Source organism: Cervus elaphus, chromosome 12, assembly GCF_910594005.1.
Source record: "Cervus elaphus chromosome 12, mCerEla1.1, whole genome shotgun sequence".
NCBI classification, from domain to species: domain Eukaryota; kingdom Metazoa; phylum Chordata; class Mammalia; order Artiodactyla; family Cervidae; genus Cervus; species Cervus elaphus.
In genome coordinates, this window is record NC_057826.1 from 36,303,220 (window position 1) to 36,324,050 (window position 20,831).

General features: G+C 47.1%; 1 protein-coding gene across 1 annotated transcript; it reads left to right on the plus strand.

Moving 5' to 3' along the window:
- The first annotated feature begins 15,129 nt into the window (after positions 1–15,129).
- Positions 15,130–15,719, plus strand: LOC122705143 (ATP synthase F(0) complex subunit C1, mitochondrial-like). Its single transcript, XM_043920357.1, has one exon. It carries the CDS (start codon positions 15,206–15,208, stop codon positions 15,614–15,616), a length of 411 nt encoding a protein of 136 aa, XP_043776292.1. The 5' UTR covers positions 15,130–15,205; the 3' UTR covers positions 15,617–15,719.
- The last annotated feature ends 5,112 nt before the right edge of the window (positions 15,720–20,831 follow it).

Here is a 20,831-nt window from a genome sequence, read left to right on the forward strand (position 1 = left end):
TGACAGGCGGCCTGGACCTAAGTTTTAGCTTCCCCCGAAATGGTAAGATTCCCTACTCCCATCAGGTAACCTGGAGCCAGCCAATCAATATGCGCCCAGTAAGAAACAAAGGGAGAGCTGAAAAGCCCGCGAACGCCCAGGTTTGAAAAAGCCCGCGAAAGTCTCTACCAATAGAATTGCTTTGCAAACATGTAACCAATCCGCTTAAGCCAGCTACTAACCGCTTATGCATATCTTATAAATTTGTGTAACAGCTTGGGCTCAGTGCTTTCTGACCCTGCACCACTCTGATGGTTGCGGCAGATAGCCCTGGCTCGAGTCAGTAATAAACTTCCCTTTTTTTGCGAGTTGCATTGTCTTGGAAGCCTTCTCTCTTCCCGCTCGGGGATTCGGACATCGGGCATAACAAGCTTCCTTGAGGGGACAAGGGTGGGGGCGACTGTCAGGGTTCTGCCCTTCATCTCTGGGGGAGGAGACACCCTCGAAGGGGGAGAGGGAGGACAGGTACGATGGCTCAGGGCCCCTCCTCCCAGGGCATCCCCACTGTGCCCTGAGGCCTGTCTCAGCTATGAGCACATCAGCCTGTGTGGAGCCCTGGAGCCTCCCAACTGGTCCCAAGGGTGGCCCTGCAGACCCCACCCTTTCCTTCACGTTTCGTAGGTGGGACACCCTTTCTTGCCACTCCAGGAGTTGTTCTGAAACTGATCTGTGAGTGGATCTGGGGCTTCCAGGCTAAGCCCCTGTTGCTGTGCCCCCCTTCCCTACCCGAGCATCCAGAGCAAGCAGTCTGCCCTGCTGCCTGAATGCCCCCCACAACTCAGTATCTCAGGAAAGGACCAGGGGGTGCTGCCGGAGCATCTGAAAGCTCCTTTAATAGGGGTGTCCTTGTTCACAGCCCTTTAAACTTGTTCACACCTTTAGAAGGATGTAACAAAAGTCATTAAGGTAAAGGGTCTAGAGAGAAGAGAGGAAGCTACAACAACCAGATGGAACCAGCTGGGACCACAATGGCAATGAATCTGACTTCCAACAGACCCCAAGTTTTCATTGTATGTTGATTTTAGTGTATTATTGATGTAGGAGATAGATGGGCTCCAGATTAGACATTTATAACTGGCATCCTGTTTGCATTTCATGGGGCTTCAGGCTGGATGTTTAACAACTGTTAGCATTTCTGAGAGAAGAGATAGGTAGGCTTCAGTCTAGGTATTTACAATCAGCCTCCTGTTTGCCCTCTGAATGGAAGTAATGACAGAGAGTAAATAGCCAGTGTTTGTCTCTTATAAACACCTTAAGGTAATAGTCATGGCAAGGACAACAAGGGGGGCAAAAGCCTGTGTGAGTAAAGGATTAAAGGATCTCTGCCCCCCACTCTTTTGGGTCAAGGGAGACACACTACACATTCACAGAAAGGCTTCTTGTGGGTCAGAACTCAAGAGATAATGCCAGGCCATAATGAGTCTTGCTCCTCCCAGAAACCTTCACTTCGAAATCCATTTTGGCTGAGGGGTGAGTGTGCACCCAGGGAAGGGTCCCAGGGTAGATCAGATGTGGGAAAAGAAAGCAGATAATTGGGCTGAAGGAAAACAAAGACCTGGAAGAACTGCCCTATATAAATGACTTAACCGCCTCTTTACTGCGCTCCCCCTCGCCAGCGGGGGACGCCCACACCCTTTCTCTGCCTTGCTTCTGTCTCCACAAACCATTTCTCTATGTGCTCTCCCACTTGCTGTTACGCTATGTCTCTAATAATAAATTTTATACCTGCGTTTACAGTTTCTGCCTCCATGGTGAAAGCATTGTTCACTGCGGGCAAAGATCTGGGGAAAAATAGCTTCTTGCCTCTAGCCCTTGCTGGTCTGGTGGCTAGGATTCCTGGTCTCATCCAGGCTTCCCAGGTTCAATTCCTGGGCAGGGAATTAAGGTCTCTTCACATCACTACTTGTTGCTAACTCGATCATTATATTAAGTGACACAGCAACCGTTGGCCAAGACCCAACATGAAGAACCAAAAAAAAGGTAAAAAGGAGATGGCACCCCACTAACTCATAAAAACCCTGCCCTTCCCCTAAATGCACCTGCCTCCCCAGGATTAGCCTCACTCCTCCTCCCTTTGTCTTCACTGTTTAAAATCGAGCCACTCTCTCCAGGTGGGCCAGAAGTCGAGCTGTCAGCTTCTCCATTCTTTGGCCTCTGAATAAAGCCTGTGCTGTGTTGGTCTCAGCTTTGGTTTCATAATGGCCTACTTGAACCCAAATGGAAAAAGGGAACCTTCCTTGTTGAGGCAGAGTCTCAGCCAAATTAGGGCCCAAGCAGGGTCCATAGGGCTAACTTGGTAACAGTCTGTGAGGGGCCGGTGGTCTCTGCCTGTAGGGTGGGTGGAGGGCGCACCTAGAGCCACAGCACCGGCTCCTGGGCCTGACTGTGCTCTCGTCCCCACACTCCTGACTCCACCTGACAGTCTGACTCGGTGACCCTGGCTGCCAGGCGTCCAGTCAGGAGGGGCCCAGAAGCAGCACTTGGAGCCGGATCAGACATGCCTTTTCACGGGCTGTGGACATCCTGGGAATTATTAGGACTTAGTGTGTAGAAAACAAACAAAGCTGCTAGAAGCTCACGTGTGCTGTGGACTTGAAACCTCTGTGCAGGGCAAGTGCTCCCACTGGACCCCGGGTTGGAAACTTCTGCACAGGGGATGGCCATAGTAGTGCGTCCCTGCCAAGCCCTCCAGGCCGCCCTGGTGGGGACGGCTGGACCCACACCCCTTGGGCTCCCCGACCCAGAGCCTGAGGGCTAAGGCTGTCAGGGCCTGGGGACGAGAGCGGTCACTCCACCAACCACCAAAACCGAGCCCATCCCAGGCCCTGCTACAAGTCTGCTCACATTTCTTCTCCAGATCCTGAAGACAGACCTGCAGGAAACAGGGGTCATGAGTCCCACATTGACGGTATTCTGTGGAATTTCCATGAGACCCCTTTCTGCCCTGTTCTGAGCAAATGACTAGTCCCTGCTATCATCACCCTGCAAGCAGGCTGAGAGGCTGGGGCTCTGAGAAGCCAAGTAACCCACCCAGAAGGACAAATGTGTGGCCATGGAGTGGGGTCTGTGCCTGCTCCCCACCCGGATGACTGTCATTCACAGCACGTTCACATCCGCCCCCTTCACCCCCTCTGGGGCAGCTCACAGAGCCTCCTCCTAGGGGGACTCATTCACCTTCTTTTACCTGGACTCTTACCTCACAGTCCTGTTGCTGGGATCATCCGGAAGGCTTGTCACTCTGAAGAGGATTCAGTCTCAGGTCACCAGGGCCGCTTTCCTGGCTCACACTCACCACTGCTCGTCCTCTGCCAGCTCAGAACAGAAAGGCCTCCTCGGACTCCGAGCCCCACGGCTCTGCCTGGGCGCTCACTCCCCTCCGGCCTGGTCCTTCCCTTTCACGTGCCCTGCAGGGTCGCCAGGAGCGCCCACGGCCGGGGCAGGCTGTCTGCTCTGTCCTGGGGAGGCCTCCATGGGCAGGTGCAAGCAACAACAGGTACCTGTGTGGCCTCCCACACGCAGCACGGCGGCCAGCTCCTGCCTGCTGACCTCTTCACTCTGGATGGGCGCAGGGTGGGTTCAGGGGCCCCACTGCGTGTCCTGCTTCTCATCTCATCCCAGTGCTGCCCATGGGGGGTCACTAAGCCACTTCACACACCCCTCCCAGGAGCACAGGGTTCTGGTGGGCAGGCTCCTCCAAGGATACGGGGCTCACCTGGGCAGTTACCCCACAGGGCTCAGCACCCAGGAACCGTGTACAGGGGCCTAGTTGCAGAGCATGCCCAGTCCTCCTGTTGGTCAAGTCTGACCCTGAGCCCCCTCAGAGCAGGACCTGAACTAACAAACAGCTGCTCCTGGACAGTGATCCTGGGCTTCACTATGCAGCCTCTCTCCACCAAGTCTTCCAGAGACTTCCACTGCACCCAGGCACTCAGGCGTTGTCTCCACACACCACCCCTCCTCTCCCTGACTCCTAGATTCCTCTCATTAGGAGAAGGTCTTCTTGAAATTACCTCCCACTCATGGGCCAGATAAAATGATTAGAAAACAAGCCTGAGCTCCAGCCGCATGTCCATCCTGACCCTCAGGACCCACAACCTGTTCCTTGCACCCGGAGGGCACACCAAGGCCCCTTTTCTGCAACTGTGAGCCCCTGATGGTGAAGGATTGGCTGATCGGACCCGGCCGGCCAGCCTTTCCCAGGTGTGCCTGGCTTGAGGTCTCTGTAGGTGGGCGTAACAGCGCCTGCAGCTGTACTTGGCGCCATACTCTGTCGGATGTGTGGATCTGGGCTGGCGAGAGGGCCTTGCAGGTTGCTCTTTGTGATCAGGTCTTCTAGACCAGGTAAGGAAGAGGTGTGTCACCTGTACCTGCTGTTGGACGTCTCCCCAGGCGGGTGGCAGGGGTAAGTAAGCAAGAGAAAAGGCAGTGGGAGCCAAGACTGGAGGGGTAACTCTGGTAGGGAAATGGAAAGCTTCCAGAAGAGCCCCCTAGGGCAGAAACATCCCGCCTGGCCTGCGTGAGCCAGCTTGGCAACTGTGCTGTCGCTGGCGTGTCTCCAAGCCCTTTCCTCCAGCCTGTGAGGTCTTGGTTCATATTCAGGTGTTTTACCTGGGAAGGGTGGATGAGGTTCAGGAGCAGCTAGCCTGGGGCTCAGCCAAGGTTTACTTAGAGATGCCTCTGTGTGGTCCCCCAACTTCCCACTGAGGTTGTGCCTTGTCGGGGAGAGAGTGGGGTAAGAGCGGGGAGATAGTGGAAAGGCTGCTGGGTGTGTATAAGTCCCCCACCCCTGACCATTTCAGAATTGATCATTAATGTAGAAAGTATTTTAATTGGGTTTTCACCTGTATAACTGATGGGTTCTTAATTAGCAATGTGAATAGTGATATTAAACGTTCTCAGCCAGGACTGAGATACTACACCACGTATATAGGTGTAAGAACCTGAGGAGGCATGTGCAGCCTAGGGATGGGCTTCACACTTGACCCCTTAGCATTCCGGGGTCCAGCCACTGCTTTAGCATTTCTGAGGGCCTAGTGCTGACTCCAAGGGTTCTGTAATCTGGCCTCCATCTGCCTTTAGTGAGACCCACACTTCTAGGATCCTACAGAGCAGGATCTGTGTGGCTGCTCTGTGGCTTCTCTAACAAGTGACCACAAGCTGGGTGGTTTAAAACAGCAGGAGTTCATCCTCCCCTAGTCCTGCAGACCAGATGTCTGGGATCAAGGTGATGCAGACCTCCAGGGTGTCTAGAATGGGGTCCTTCCTGCTTTTTCCAGTTTCTGGGGCTCCAGGGGTCTCTGGGCTTGCAGCCCCTCCCTCCCGTCTCTGCCTTCATCTTCATGCGGCTTGTCCTCTGTGTCTGTGTCTCCCTTCTTTTGTGTCTTATGAGGAACCTGCTAATTGGATTGAGGGCCACCCACACCCAAGATGACCTCATCTCAACATCTTTAAATGCATCCTTTTCCCAGATACAGTCTTGTTCACATGTTCTGGGGGAAAACATCTTTCGGGGCCACCATTCAACCCATTGAAAGTGAAAATCTCTCAGTTGTGCTCAACTCTTTGCAACACCATGGGCTATAGCCTGCCAGATTCCTCTGTCCGTGGAATTCTCCAGGCCAGAATACTGGAGTGGGTAGCCTTTTCCTTCTCCAGGGGATCTTCCCAACCCAGGGGTCAAACCCAGGTTTCCTGCATTGCAGGCAGATTCTTTACTGTCTGAGGCACCAGGGAAGCCCATTATCTGTATATAAAATCATGCTCATTTTAGGAGATCACCAAGGTCCCATGCAGACCGGCACAGACAGCAGCCATGTGGGTGGGGGTCTGGGGAGAACGAGGACCATGGAATCACCTGGAAAGGATTAAGGCCTGGCTTCATCAGAAGGTGAGCTCTTCCACCTTGGGACCCATGAGAACAGTCACTCCATCCTACCCATGGAAAGGGGCCCAGTGTCAAGTCCAGAAATGTCTACCTTGCAAAGCTGGCTCTCCTGGATGTCATCACCAATACCATGATGTAACCAGTAACTACCGGGCTAGGAGTAGAGGAGAACTAGTGTGGGGACTGGCCGTGGGCTCTGGAGGAGGTGCTGACAGTCACTGGGGCACAAGGAAGTGGGGGCCTGAGAGGCCCCCACGTTACTGAACCAAACTTGGGTCCACACACCTGAGTTCAATGAAGCCAGTCTACTGAGGCCAGGTTGTGGTGAAGGAAAGTGAAGTGATAATTATAAAAGTACCAATACAAAGAGGACGAGTAGCTTGTGCTCTAAACCCCAAACTCCCTGAAGGGTTTCAGCAAAGCAGTTGTGAAGAAGGGGGTCACAGAGTGTGTGATCCGCTGGTGCAGAGTTCTCTGGTTGGTGAGGTAACAACAGGTGGCTAACCTCACAAATCCTCAGACACTGGAGACTCTGGGGATTACGTGTTCATGCTCATCAAGTAGTTAACTTCTTCCATTCAGCATCTGTAAAACAACTCAGGGAGTATGCATCAGATACCCTTATTTCCATACTTCAGAGAGGAGCTACAGCAGAGGATACGGGATGGGGTCTGTCCTGGGAATGCCCCATTGGCTCCTGCTCAGTTACACCAGGTCCCTGGGGTCAGCAGCGGGGGAAGGCAGGGTTGCCTCCTGGGCGTGGGGGCCAGCAGGATCACAGTCCTCCAAGGGGCCTGTTAGCCCCCAGGGTGAGATGGGGAGGCAGTGGATAGACAGATGCATCTGGCCTGGGACAGGGGTCCAGGTTGGAAATCATCACTGGGAGGAAGAGGAAAGGCCAGGAAGGGTCAGGTGGGTCACAGTTGACCCCATGCAGGTGTTGGTGGTCTTTTGGAAGCAACTCAGAACCGGAAGGACTGGCCCTCAGGAGCTCAGCTTCATTCTCTTGTTCCTTTGTAAAACACGGTGTCAGAGTTTGAGACACTATCTGGAGACTTCTGAGTCTAGTGCTGCTTTGTCTTCATCAAAGGGGCTCAGGCCCTGCCCATGTCCCCACTGGGGATGAAACCCATCAGGGCACTGGGGTCCACAGACTTCAGGGAACCCTCTGCCCTCAGGACTGGTCTCCCTTCTTCTAACCAGCTGCTGGCCCTGATTCCACCCCCAGAGCCTGAGGAGTAGTCCAGTGTATAGAAGGATCACTCAGTCTTCATGTTCCTGTTGCTGGACATTTTGATGGACTCTATGTCTTGGCTATTTTAATAGTGCTTCCCTGAAAACGGGTGCATGCATCATTTCAAATTGTGATGTTCTCCAGATCTGAGCCCAGACCTGGGGTTGCTGGATCCCATGGCCCCTCTGTTCACTTTCTTCAGGAACCTCCACACTATTTTCCATGGTGGCTGTACCCTTGTGCATCCCTACTCAGAGTGTAGGAAGATTCCACATTCCGTACATCCTCTGCAGCATTTATTCTTTGGAGATCTTTCTGATGATGGCCATTCTGACCTGTAGGAGGGGATTCCTCACTGTAGATTTGATTAGCATTGATTTAATAATGAGCAGGTCTTCTCTGGTGCGGCTCAGCAGTAAAGAATCTGCCTGCAGTGCAAGAGATGTGAGTGATGCAGGTTCGATCCCTGGGTCAGGAAGATCCCCTGGAGAAGGAAATGGCAACCCACTCCAGTATTCTTTCCTGGAAAATTCCATGGACAGAGGAGACTAGCCGGCTACAGTCCATAGGGTTCCAAAGAGTTGGACATGACTGAGCAACTGGGCACAGTAATGAGTGAGGGTGTCTTTCGCTAGACATATGTACGTTCTCTTTCAGGTTCTCCTCCCATATAAGTTATTACAGAGTATTGAGGAGGGTTCCTTGTGCTATGCAGTGGGTCCTTGTGGATGATTTTTATAAAGAATAGTGTGTGTATGTTAATCTGAACTGGCTCCTTTCTCCCTGCTGTCCTCTTTTCCTCCTTGGGAACCATAAGTTTCTTCTTGGGAACCATAAGTCTGTGAAGCCATTTCTCTTTGGTAAAGAAGTTTATCTGTCTCCATTTTTAGATTCCACCTAGAAGAGATACCATATAATTCTTGTCTTGCCCTGTCTCCCCTACTTCACTTAGAATGATCACCTCTACTTTCCTTCCTGTGGCTGGAAATGTCATCTGATCCTTTTTAATGGCTGAATAATATTGTATTATGTCTAGGTACCCCATCTTCTTTATCCGTTTGTGTTTTGCACTTCGATTCCTGCCGTGTCTTGTTTATGGTCCTAGTGCAGCTGTGGTCATAGGGCTGCAGGCGTCTTTTCAAATTCTGGTTCTCTCCACATCTACACCCAGGTGTGGGACTGCTGGATCCTGTGGTACATCTATGTTTAGTTTTTTAAAAGAAACTTCATACTCTTTGCCTCCTAGTGAATGTACCGATTTACATTCCCACCAAGAGTACGAGGGAGTTCCCTTTTCTCTGCATCCTCTGCAACATGTACTGTTGGAGATTCTCTGAGATAGCCATTCTGACTGGTGTGAGGTGTTAGCTCATTGAACTTTTGATTTGCCTTCATCTAATTGAAGGAGGAAACAGACAGAACAGGTTCCATCTTGAAAGCAGGACTCCGTCTTGGGCTGGACTGTGGACTTTGAGCTATATGCCCAGTATCTATGGAAACGACATACCAACTGGAAAACCAGACCCACCCCCACCCCGCCCCCTGGCCATGGAAAAACCCCAGGGCTCATACCTAGACTCTCTGAAGTCTAAAAGAATACCCTAATTATCTGTGTAACCAAATAGAACCATAAATTCTATTATGCTTATTGCGGTATGACCACAGGCCTATTGATAATTGTCCATTGTTAACTACCTAGGCTTAAGGCATAAGAATCACAGGTCTAAGGTATACTAAGCTGGAATCAAGATTGCCGGGAGAAATATCAATAACCTCAGATATGCAGATGACACCACCCTTATGGCAGAAAGTGAAGAGGAACTAAAAAGCCTCTTGATGAAAGTGAAAGAGGAGAGTGAAAAAGTTGGCTTAAAGCTTAACATTCAGAAAACTAAGATCATGGCATCTGGTCCCATCACCTTATGGGAAATAGATGGGGAGACTGTGGAAACAGTGTCAGACTTCATTTGGGGGGGCTCTAAAATCACTGCGGATGATGACTGCAGCCATGAAACTAAAAGATGCTTACTCCTTGGAAGGAAAGTTATGACCAACCTAGATAGCATATTAAAAAGCAGAGACATTACTTGGCCAACAAAGGTCCCTCTGGTCAAGGCTATGGTTTTTCCAGTGGTCATGTATGGATGTGAGAGTTGGACTGTGAAGAAAGCTGAGCGCTGAAAAATTGATGCTCTTGAACTGTGGTGTTGGAGAACACTCTTGAGAGTCCCTTGGACTGCAAGGAGATCCAACCAGTTGATCCTAAAGGAGATGAGTCCTGGGTGTTCATTGGAAGGACTGATGCTGAAGCTGCAACTCCATTACTTTGGCCACCTCATGCAAAGAGTTGACTCACTGGAAAAGACCCTGATGCTTAGAGGGATTGGGGGCAGGAAGAGAAGGGGACAACAGAGGATGAGATGGCTGGATGGCATCATCGACTTGATGGGCATGAGTTTGAGTAAACTCCAGGAGTTGGTGATGGACAGGGAGGCCTGGTGTGCTGCGAATCATGGGGTCGCAAAGAGTCGGACACGACTGAGCGACTGAACTGAACTGAACTGATCTGAATCATGGGTTTACTTTGATTGTATCTGTTTTCCCTTTGTTCAGACCGTTTTGTCCGATGTCCGAATCCCCGAGCGGGAAGAGAGAAGGCTTCCAAGACAATGCAACTCGCAAAAAAGGGAAGTTTATTACTGACTCGAGCCAGGGCTCTTGCCGCATCCAACGCAGTGGTGCAGGGTCAGAGAGCCCCGAGCCCAAGCTGTTACCCAAATTTATAGGGTATGTATAAGCGGTTGGTGGCTGGCTTAAGCGGATTGGTTACATGTTTGCAAAGCAATTTTATTGGTACAAACTTTTGTGGGCTTTTTTCGAACTTGGGCGTTCGCGGGCTTTTCAGCTTTCCCTTTGTTACTTACTGGGCGCATGTTGATTGGCTGGCTCCAGGCGGCCTGATGGGGGCAGGGAATCTTACCATTTGAGGGGAAACCGAAACTTAGGTCCGGGCCGCCTGTCATAGTGTTAGCCCTGGAAGCCTCACACAGACTAGTTTCGGAGAATTTGTGGAGGTGGATTTGAGCACGTACACTTAGGGTATATAAGGTTTTCACAAAGACTGGTTGGGGTCCTTGGCTGAGAGGAGACTGCCTTAGGCCCTCTGGTGCAATAAACTGCACTCCACTATCTGCATTGTCCTTCTGAGTGAGTTTGTTTCCCGGAACACGTGGCTACAACATAACTGATTAATGATACTGAGCATGTTTTCAAGTACTTAATGGCCATGTGTATGCCTTCTTCATAAAATGTCCATTGAGATCTTTGGCCCATTTCTTATTGGGTATTTTTGTTTTATTTTTGCTATTGAGCTGCTTGAGCTGTCTGTGTTTTGGATATGAACTCGTTGTGGGGATCTTTGTTTTGGAATATTTTTTCCTATTCTGAAAGTTGTCTTTTTCTTTAATTCAGGGTTTCCTTTGCTGTGAAAATGCTGCTAAGGTTAATTACATCCCTTTGGCTTATTTTTATTTTATTTTTTGTTACTCCAAGATGTGGATCCAAAAAGAACTTGCTGTGATCTACAACAAAGCGTTTTCTGCCTATATTTTCCTCAAGGGTTTTAGAGTGTCCATCCTTACGCTGACACCTTCAAATCATTTAGAGTTTATATTTGTGTATGATGTTAGGGAGTGAGAAATGGACTGTTTCCTGCTGTATCAGTAAAAAAGGATGTCATAGTCATCAGCCGGTGAGCCCTCAGGGAACTCAGGAAGGATAAGAATATCTGTTTTCTTAGCCGCACTAAAGAGCCTCGTGATGAAAGTGAAAGAGGAGAGTGAAAAAGCTGGCTTAAAACTCAACATTCAGAAAACTATGATCATGGCATATCCTGTCCCATCACTTCATGGCAAATAGATAGGGAAACAATGGAAATAGTGACAGACTTTATTTGGGGGGCGGGGGCTCCAGAATCACTGCAGATGGTGACTGCAGCCACGAAATTAAAAGACACTTGCTCCTTGGAAGAAAAGCTATGACAAACCCAGACGGCATATTGAAAAGCAGAGACATTACTTTGCCAACAAAGATCCGTCTAATCAAGGCTATGGTTTTTCCAGTAGTCATGCATGGATGTGAGATTTGGAATATAAAGAAAGCTGAGCGCTGAAGAATTGATGCTTTTGAACTATGGTGTTGGAGAAGACTCTTGAGAGTCCCTTGGACTGCAAGGAGATCAAACCTGTCCATCCTAAAGGAAATTAGTCCTGAATATTCACTGGAAGGACTGATGCTGAAGCTGAATCTCCAATACTTTGGCCACCTGATGCGAAGAACTGACTCATTAGAAAAGACCCTGATGTTGGGAAAGATTGAAGGTGGGAGGAGAAGGGGATGACAGAGGATGAGATGGTTGGAAGGCATCACCAACTTGATGCACGGGAGTTTGAGTAAGCTCCGGGAGTTGGTGATGGACAGGGAAGCCTGGCCTGCTGCAGTCCATGGGGTCACAAAGAGTCAGACATGACTGAGTGACTGAACTGAGAAGTCATCAAACTGCAGACACTCCCTAAAGTAAGCCCTGAGGAAAGGAAGCTCAGGATGTGAAAACAGAATACTGGCTGCAGATAGGTGAGGTGCATGTGAAAGGAACGATTTCAGTGAGCCAGGACTCTAGCATCTTCCCTTACACAGAAAAGCACTAAATTCCTTGACTCAGGATATCTGGTTTTCTTTAACAATAATCTTTTGATATTCAGACTACCTGTCCTTTGTTACAAAGTTCCATGTAATCGGCTCCTCCCTTAACCTCCTGGGAGCAATTCTCTCAGGATTACTTGAGATGGTGTGTCGTGGGCTTGAAGTCCTAAAAATTCCCACTGAATAAAACATAACTCTCAACTTTTAGGTTGTGAGTATTTTTTTAAGTCGACAGGAATATTGTAATTTTGTTCCCATTTTCATTGTTTAAGGAACCTCCACACTGTCTCCATGGGCTTCCCAGGTGGCACTAGTGGTAAAAAAAATCCACCTGCCAACACAGGAAACATAAGAGACTTGGGTTCGATCCCTAGGTGGGGAAGATCCCCTGGAGGAGGGCATGGCAACCCACTCCAGGGTTCTTGCCTGGAGAATCCCATGGACAGAGGAGCCTGGCAGGTTAAAGTCCACAGGGTCGAGAAAAGTCAGACACGACTGACGTGACAGCACGCACACATACTGTCTCCATAGTGGCTGTTCCCAATCGACTTTCCAGCATCGAAGGAGGGGGGTTCTCATTTCTCCACACCTTCTCCAGCCCTGGTTCTTTGTGTGTTTGACAATGGCCATTCTGACCGGTGTGAGGTGATACCTCATTGTAGTTTTGATTTGGATTTCTCTAGTATTTAGCAAGGTTGACATCATTTCCTGTGATTTTTTTTTTAAAAAGAGTATGAGTGAAACATCTTGCAATTGACTCTTGAACGTCTGCCCTGTGTTTTGATGAACACTCCTAGAACATTCCTTGAAGGCAGGTGGTGTTTACTCAGAACCCCACGGACCTTCTGAATATTAAGTGCCCATCAGCACAGCTCAGTTCAGATGAGATTTCGACGTTGTTGTTATGGAAAACGGCCACAAGGTGGCAGCATTTTTTCATGCCCCTTTTTTTCTTTTTCTTTCTACGCAATTTCCTTTTGATCTTACATTGGAATAGAGTTGATTTCCAAAGTTGTGTTTGTATAAGGTGTACAAGTGTTGCAGAAACCAGTACTCGAGAAACCAAGCGCCACACTGGGAGGGTTGGCGATCTCAGGTTTATTACACCGGTGGGCCCAGGGGAGTTAACACTCCAAGCTCTGAGCTCCAGAACAAAGCAGGGTTACAGAGTCTTCATACAAGGACATGTGGTGACTCAAGAATGAAAGAGCAGATAACTAAGGAGGGTCTTGGAATGCAGGAATGGAAAAACCAGACCCTTATCGTCCTTCCCTCCCCTAAGTTGTGACTATTAGTGGAACTGTATAACCTGTCTCCCCTCCTACCCCCATAGGGAGGAGGTATTTGCCCTACTCTTCCCCCCCACCCAGTATAGTGCCTCATCCAATCAGGAAATGACCTGCAAGACCCCTATCCCACCCCTTGTACCCTGGGTATAAAAGTAGACTAAGGACCCCCATTCAACATTGGGGTGGCCCACTGTTCTAACAACGTCTCCCACTCTAATAAACTTTATTTCCCTCTCATTCTATCTCATATCTGGAAATTCTTTTCCAACCCGGGCCTGGACCACGACATTTTGGGTGGCCTGTACGGGGAACTTGGCATCTCTTCCCCCTCCTCCTCACTTCTGTTTCATAGGGACCCTCTGCAAACAGGCAAGTGCTATGGAAGCAACTGAGGAACTCTGGCCAGGGTTACCCTCGGGTGTGTTCCAAAGGCCCCACTGCTCACTGCGCCCCAGTAGCTGCCGCCCGAAGGGGTGAGGGTCTCTCCTTTGTCTTCTTTCCAACTGAGGACTAGGCCACCCAATATTGTGTGGGCACAGGTCAGTCACTTAAAAGCCATTAGGGCGCCTGCCACATGAAGACTCCCGTATGAGGATAAGGGGGACACAGAACGGATCAGGCCACAGGGGCATTGCCCCCAGCAGGAAAACTTCCGAGCACCGGGTGAGGCACACCGTGGTTGAAGCAAAGCAGAGACCATTGTCCTCTGGCCACCACCTCCCCATAGGATTGTAAGGATTGTAAGGCGGATTCCTCAGCCTTCTTCCCTGTCACTTTCACTTCTTTCCCTTTCTATCCAGATTGATTTACAAGAGCCTAAGTATTGCCTCTGAGACATCCCAAGAGTGCCTTCCTCGTTTCAGGGAATCGCCAAACGGTGAGTCACTCGGTTGCTCCCAGGAATCTGGTCTTTCTCTGCCCGGGTCACGTGACATCTCAGCTCTGTCTTTCTTACCCGGGTCATATGACCGCACGGTTCTCGGCGGTCACCTCTCACTGTCGGCTGTGACTGTTGGGACAGTGGACCCTTTTTGTGCCGTTAGCCACACAGAGAGATCGCTGGGACAAAAGGGACGCTTCTCTGTCAGCAGGTGACCCCCAGTACCCCCATTCTATGGCAGGTAGGCTGAGTGGGTTCTGGTACGTCCCAGGAGCCTCTCTTAGACTCACCCCTTGGCTATATTCTCAGAAACTGGAAAATTTTGACCCTGCAAAAGGCCTGGTCCCAATACAAACTGGGGGACCCCCCCAAAAAAAACTTTTGCCAAAAGCAGGGAAAAGACTCAGAATTTCTTTATGTTGAGTCCTTCATGGCCCTCAGTCAGAATCCGGATTTGAGGGACTCAGACCACATGTGTCTTTCTGTTGCTTCCCTATCTTCTGTCCCCCTCTGTCTCTCTCCATCAGATTTCCTTGATGACCCCTACTTGACCTTTCATATCCACATGACTTCTAGGAAAGAATTCTGAGGTTCCCTTTGGCCCAGATCTTTCTCCTATATTCAAAAGCCTGAAGGATCAAAAACTTTCCTAACACTCTAAAGAATCCCTTTCTAACTATGCTTATCTCTCAGGTGGAGAGGGAACCAAGTTTCCCCCACTCCTGAACATGCTAAAGAATTCCCTTCTAACTACTGCTGTTTCTCAGGGTGGGGAAGGACCAAACTTCTTCCCCGACTCCTGCAAATTCCCTTAACCCTTCAGATTCGTCTGATGGGACAAAGACTTCACTTTCCACCAGAGGGACAATCCAACATCTTTATCAGATGATCTGCCCCTGATATCAGAGTCAATCTGAGCACTATTTGGTCTATATTTTAGCTCTAAAACTATGACTATAGAAAGGAAAGATGACTTTTTGACACAGGATGGCCATGATATTCTTTAGACTCCAGAGAAAACTGGTTAAAATGAAATTTTTTCTCTTGGAAACTGCAAAACCGGTTTTTTTTTCATATGCAATTAAAAACAACTAGTGGTGTCAGTCACCTTGAGCCTGGCGAGCGCTGTGGTTTGATGAGCAGGGGCAGCAGGGCAGTGGGAGTACAGACTGAAAGAAATGCAGACCACCGGGGCACTACTCATTTCCCCCACTCTGATCCGCTCTTGTACCAGGGGTCTGATCAGGCCTGTGTCTGCCTCCTTCCTGAGTAGGCCAGGGATCCCGTCCGTACAATCTTCCTGCAGCAGTGGGCCACAGCAGGTGGCCCGGCGGGAATTCCAGACCAGTGTTGTCTCCCGGGACATTGACACCGCAGCCGTGTTTATTGGCGCTGGGGCTGCCACAGTTGGTGTGGCTGGTTCAGGGGCCGGTATTGGAACAGCGTTTGGCAGCTTGATCATTGGCTATGCCAGGAACCCGTCTATGAAGCAGCAACTCTTCTCCCATGCCATTCTGGGCTTTGCCCTGTCTGAGGCTATGGGGCTCTTCTGTTTGATGGCCGCCTTCCTCATCCTCTTCACCATGTGAGGCTCCGTGGAAGTTACCTACCCACACTTGCTGCTTCGACTCCAGGCCATGCCCCATGCTGGAGTGTGCTAACCTTTACCATTAAACACAATGTTTCTCTAAACAAACAAACAAACAAACAAAAAACTAGCTTGACTAAAAGGCCTGCCTAGGGAAAAGCTTGAAGTTAACCCTTTCCATGTCCTAGAAATACGTAGCCCACTTTGCCTGAGACCTCAGCCTTGGGCAAATTAGAACTTCAAAAAAAGTGGGGGGGGCATCAAAGAAACATTTTAAATCTCTAGCAGAAAACTATGAGATTTCTGTCTGTCGTCTGGATTTATGTATGTCTCAGTGTGTGTCTTTGGCTTTTTAAAAAATATTGCTGAAGTTGTAAATAAATTCTAATTTAATTAGCCTAAAGAAAAGTAAGTGCTTACAAATCAGACAATTCTAAATACAAGAGAAATTAACATAAATGAATATTAGATTCTCTTGAACTGAGAAATAATATTAAATATCTAGTATTAATGTTTGTTTGCTAATCTAATAGAGATATGTCTAAGAGTCATTAACATAAGCATAATATTTTCATTAACGTAAGCATAATATTTTCACTGTGCCTAGGTTTATTATAAGTTAAATATTGTTATATTGTTATATTTGTTATAAGTTTGTCAGCAAGGAAAGTACCTCGAGTGAAGAAACTTCAAAAAAATGTAAGTGAGATATGAGCTTTTAGATTAACTCTGTTCAGGATAATTATACTTTAGAAATGTCTGTCTAAAACAGTCCCTCTAGATTTTGGTAACCTGAATTTCTGCTGCTGCTGCTGCTAAGTCACGTCAGTTGTGTCCAACTCTGTGCGACCCCATAGACAGAAGCCCACCAGGCTCCCCCATCCCTGGGGTTCTCCAGGCAAGAACACTGGAGTGGGCTGCCATTTCCTTCTCCAGTGCATGAAAGTGAAAAGTAAAAGTGAAGTCATTCAGTCGTGTCCGACTGTTCGCGACCCCATAATTTCTAGGGTTGTGCTAAACTAAGTGACTGATTTATTGAATAGCTAGATCATTTCCAAATAAAATAAGATTCTGGAACATTCATTACTGAACACTAACTTCCTCTTACAGAGAAACTAGAGATTTTGGACTATTAGTGAATAATCTTGATACCATCCTGAGATGTTCTCTAGAATTTTTTTTTTTTTCCAGAAATTATCACTGGTATTTATGTTAAACAAATCTATAGAATGCTAATATAAAGGTCAGTTCCTGGTTGCTTAAGGAAAGTATGATGTGTGTTTTCAGTAAAGAAGGCTTGAGGAATGAAATTACATTTTATGAAGGGAAAAGGAAGTAGGTCTGACTTACAGGTGGCTGTTTCAGGATGGGAGAACAAAGTAATGGGTACAGAAATTGATAAGAAGGTTTGATGGAAAGTGCACCCCAAGAGAAGAGTTTTGTGCATAAATACAAGTTTTCTTGAGATGTTGAACTGCCTTTGATAATGGGTTTTAAGTTTCTTTACCTCTGAAGAGATCTGTTCTATATTTACCTTTGAAATCTTTTGTTAACTTTGGCTAAGTGAATAACTATTTTTTCACAGTGACTTATATGATCCTATCTGATTGAGTGTCATAAACCCTTTTGATATTTATTGAAAACACTTCCTAAATCATTTGACTTCTAGCTAACTTTGGGATGCTTCAGAGGGCCCCTAAAACATCCCAAAGAGAGATATTAAACTATTTGAGTTCATTTGACATGTTAGATTACATAGGAAGTATTGTTGGAGGAATGATGAATCTTCTCAGATTATATTGTATGGTTGATGTTGCTAATATAGATATCCTAGAAATTATGTGAAATTCATGAAAATCTGATATGTCCTGGTAAAATGTTGTCAGTTATAATTCTAGTTATCATATTAAAGTGCTACATATCACAGCAATGACCAGGCTACTTTGTCAGTTACAATTTAATCAGATTTTAAACATGCCTTCTATGGTTTCACTCTGATGCCTTTGCAAGAATACTGCTACTTTAAGATTTATGGCAAAGACTTCTAAAATTAACCAATAAACAAATTTTGTTTGTTATCTGGTAAGCTGGTACCACCAGACTGGAATTTAGTCTACACTCTATGTTAAGAGAACAAAATTTTCTTAGAATGCAGCTTTCAATAACAGATTATGAATTTCTTTGCCTTTAAGTGATTTATATTTGTTTTTGAAATCTTTTGTTACTTTGGTAAAGTAAATAAACATTATTTAAGATTATAGTACATGTAGACAAAGCTCATTCTGCTTCTACTAAAAATAAGCCCTCGTGGTTAGACTTTTGCTATTCTGATGTCCTTAAAACATGGCAATAGTCTACTCCTAAATCAGGGAATTAAAAATGGGTGAACAATAGCTGTATAAATCAAAGAGTCAGGGCTGTGGGAAATCCACGATGGCCACTTGGACTTTCCCGGCTCCCTGACAAAGCTCATTTTTATTTGATGGGTTAAAGCCTTCCCTGGCTACAGGGTTAATGCCCTCATAATGAAAAAATTACGTTTTACTGAATATTAAGCTTTGTTAATTGTCAAACTAAGTTTCTAGTTTTGTTAATTAAGGTCTAGTGTTTACTAAGACTCACCTCTGAGACAGTTTGTTGTTGTTATGTTATATGGCTAAAAGATTGAATTGTTATTAAAAAGGAAACTCTAAGTTTGTTTCTAAAGCTTATCTAGTAAGCAATCTTCAGATAAAGATCAGATGCTTCATGATGTACAACCAGGAGATTAACACCAGGGTATAGTCATTTAACAAATGAAGTCAGATGACCTGGGGTATACTGGGCTCTACCTAATGAAAGTTCTTGACTTATAATTCTAACTTATGACCTTACTATTAACTGCTAGCTATATTATTTTCTATGTAACTTGTTTCAGAAGATTGTTTCTTATGTTACTAAATGTGTGACTGAGCCTGTGATAAAATGCTGATATGCAGTTCCATATGAGATCAATGATTGTAATAATGTAACTCTAGATATGAGAAGAAGCAACGAGAGAGGATATTTTCCTGGACCAAGAAGCTAGTAAGACAGGTATGGTCCAGAGACTTTTGCTGCTTGCAAGGCCAGGTCTAGTAACAGCACATTGAATGGCCTGTCAATGGAACCTTCATTAGACCTGGGAAAGAGCCTTCCAGCTCCATGGGAGAAAATTGGCATGAATGCCCCCAAAGCACGGTCAAATATGTGGCTATGAAGGGACTCTGCTGACTGAAAGTTGACACTTGCCAGCTGCCTCTACAAAGATTACATCGTGACCACTGCAAGTTGCTGAACTTCAACACCCCCTTGAAAGGAGTTCAGGGTGGAGATCAGAAATAAGGCACTCTGTGCTCTGGGATAAACCCGGAAGAACCGCCCTTCAGATAGTCAGATGTTTTCAGGTAAAGATTTTATGAGTCCAAATTCTTGCATCTTCTCATAACTAGAGAAACACTAATGTCACAAACCAAGGTCTAGTCCTGATTCTCCTGGCTAGCTCTTGAGCAGCTTTTCTACTTCTATTCATCTTTGGGCCATGTACCTTTAAATTTCTTGTTAAGTTTGTTTCATCTAGAATACAACAAATCTCCAAGTGATAGTTTGACAAGAGTTTTCCCTGACCAACAAACACCTAGACAATGCTGAAACAAGTCACCTTATCATTCCATGGACTCTCATCTCCCTCCATAAATGCACCCTGACAGAGAGCAGGCAAAGGGAGCCCAGAGCCCCATGATGCGCCTGGACAGCCTGAAGAAGCCAGTGTGGTCATCACCCCTTTTCCCCTGAGACTGGGTTCCCAAATGCCTGAGTAGGGATATAGGTAGACTGTTAGACATGAGCAGCGTATCAAAAGGGGCCAAAGAATTGGCCCTAAAAATAAAGAGAGGGAGGAATGTGGTGGCCCAAGGACAAAAAATCAGATACCAAGGAGGTCTTGGAATGCAGGAACAGAAAAACCAGACCCTTATCCTCCTTCCCTCCCCCAAGTTGTAACTATTAATGGAACAGTATAACCTGTCTCCCCTCCTACCCCATAGGGAGGAGGTATTTGCCTTACTCTTCCCCCCACGCAGTATACGTGCCTCATCCAATCAGCAAATGACCCACAAGAACCCCTATCCCACCCCTTGTACCCTGGGTCTAAGAGTGGACCAAGGACTCCCATTCAATGTGGGTTCTCTCTTGAGCTTGCCCGCTGTTCTAACAACGTCTCCCACTCTGATAAACTTTATTTCCCTCTCATTCTGTCTCATGTCTGGAAATTCTTTTCCAACCCATGCCCACACCATGACAGGACAGCCATGATTAAGCAGGTTTGTGGATTTGCAGGGGCTAGGGGGATTGCAAAGAGCAGGACAAGGGTGAGTGAGATAAGCTCCAGTTCCTAGTATTGTGAGTCCCCACTTTCTGAGACCTACATGATCTAGACTTTGCAAGGAGCAAGCTGAGTTACAGAGGCAGGAGAAGGAGGTAAAATTTTAACTTTTCCTCTTCATAGGAACTTAATTCAGTCCATGCATAAACACATATCTATTCTTTTTCAGGTTCTTCTTCCCATATACAGAAGATCCTAAAAAATACTGAGAAGCAAGAGTCAAAGAAGAGAATAAAAATGTGGCAAGAGGTGGTGGAAGTGTTGGAAACAAATGCAAAATCCAAGAAATGTAATCCTGTGGAAGCGGAGCTCTGCAAATTTAAAGTACAGAAACTGGATTCTGGAATTCTTTATGATGGGTACATTTTCCCTAAGAAATCGCCAGAGAAGCCACCCACTGTGCCTATTGACTTTGATTTTGAAATGGAGAAAAGAATCAATCAGCGAGACAAATCAAAGAGGGTATTGGAGGATAAACACTTTCATGCGAAGCCTTGCCCTTATCATATCCTGTTAGGTGTTGTGGGTGTTCCTGTTAAGAAAGAAATTCCACTTACCATCCCCAGGACTCCTGCCTTTGTTCAGAAGAAGAGAACCCCCAAACCCACCCAAGAGGGTGAGGATGAGGAGCAGCCAATGGTGATCAGAGCTCAACAATTGCCCCATTACGGAGTACCTTTTAAGCCCAAAATCCCTGTGAGGAGAACTGTGGAAATATGCCCTTTCTCTTTCAATTCAAAAAGTCACTTACAGAAAGGGAAGAAAATAAAACAGCTGCAGAAAGAGGAGGTGCCCAAGTTCTAGGCGCTTCCTT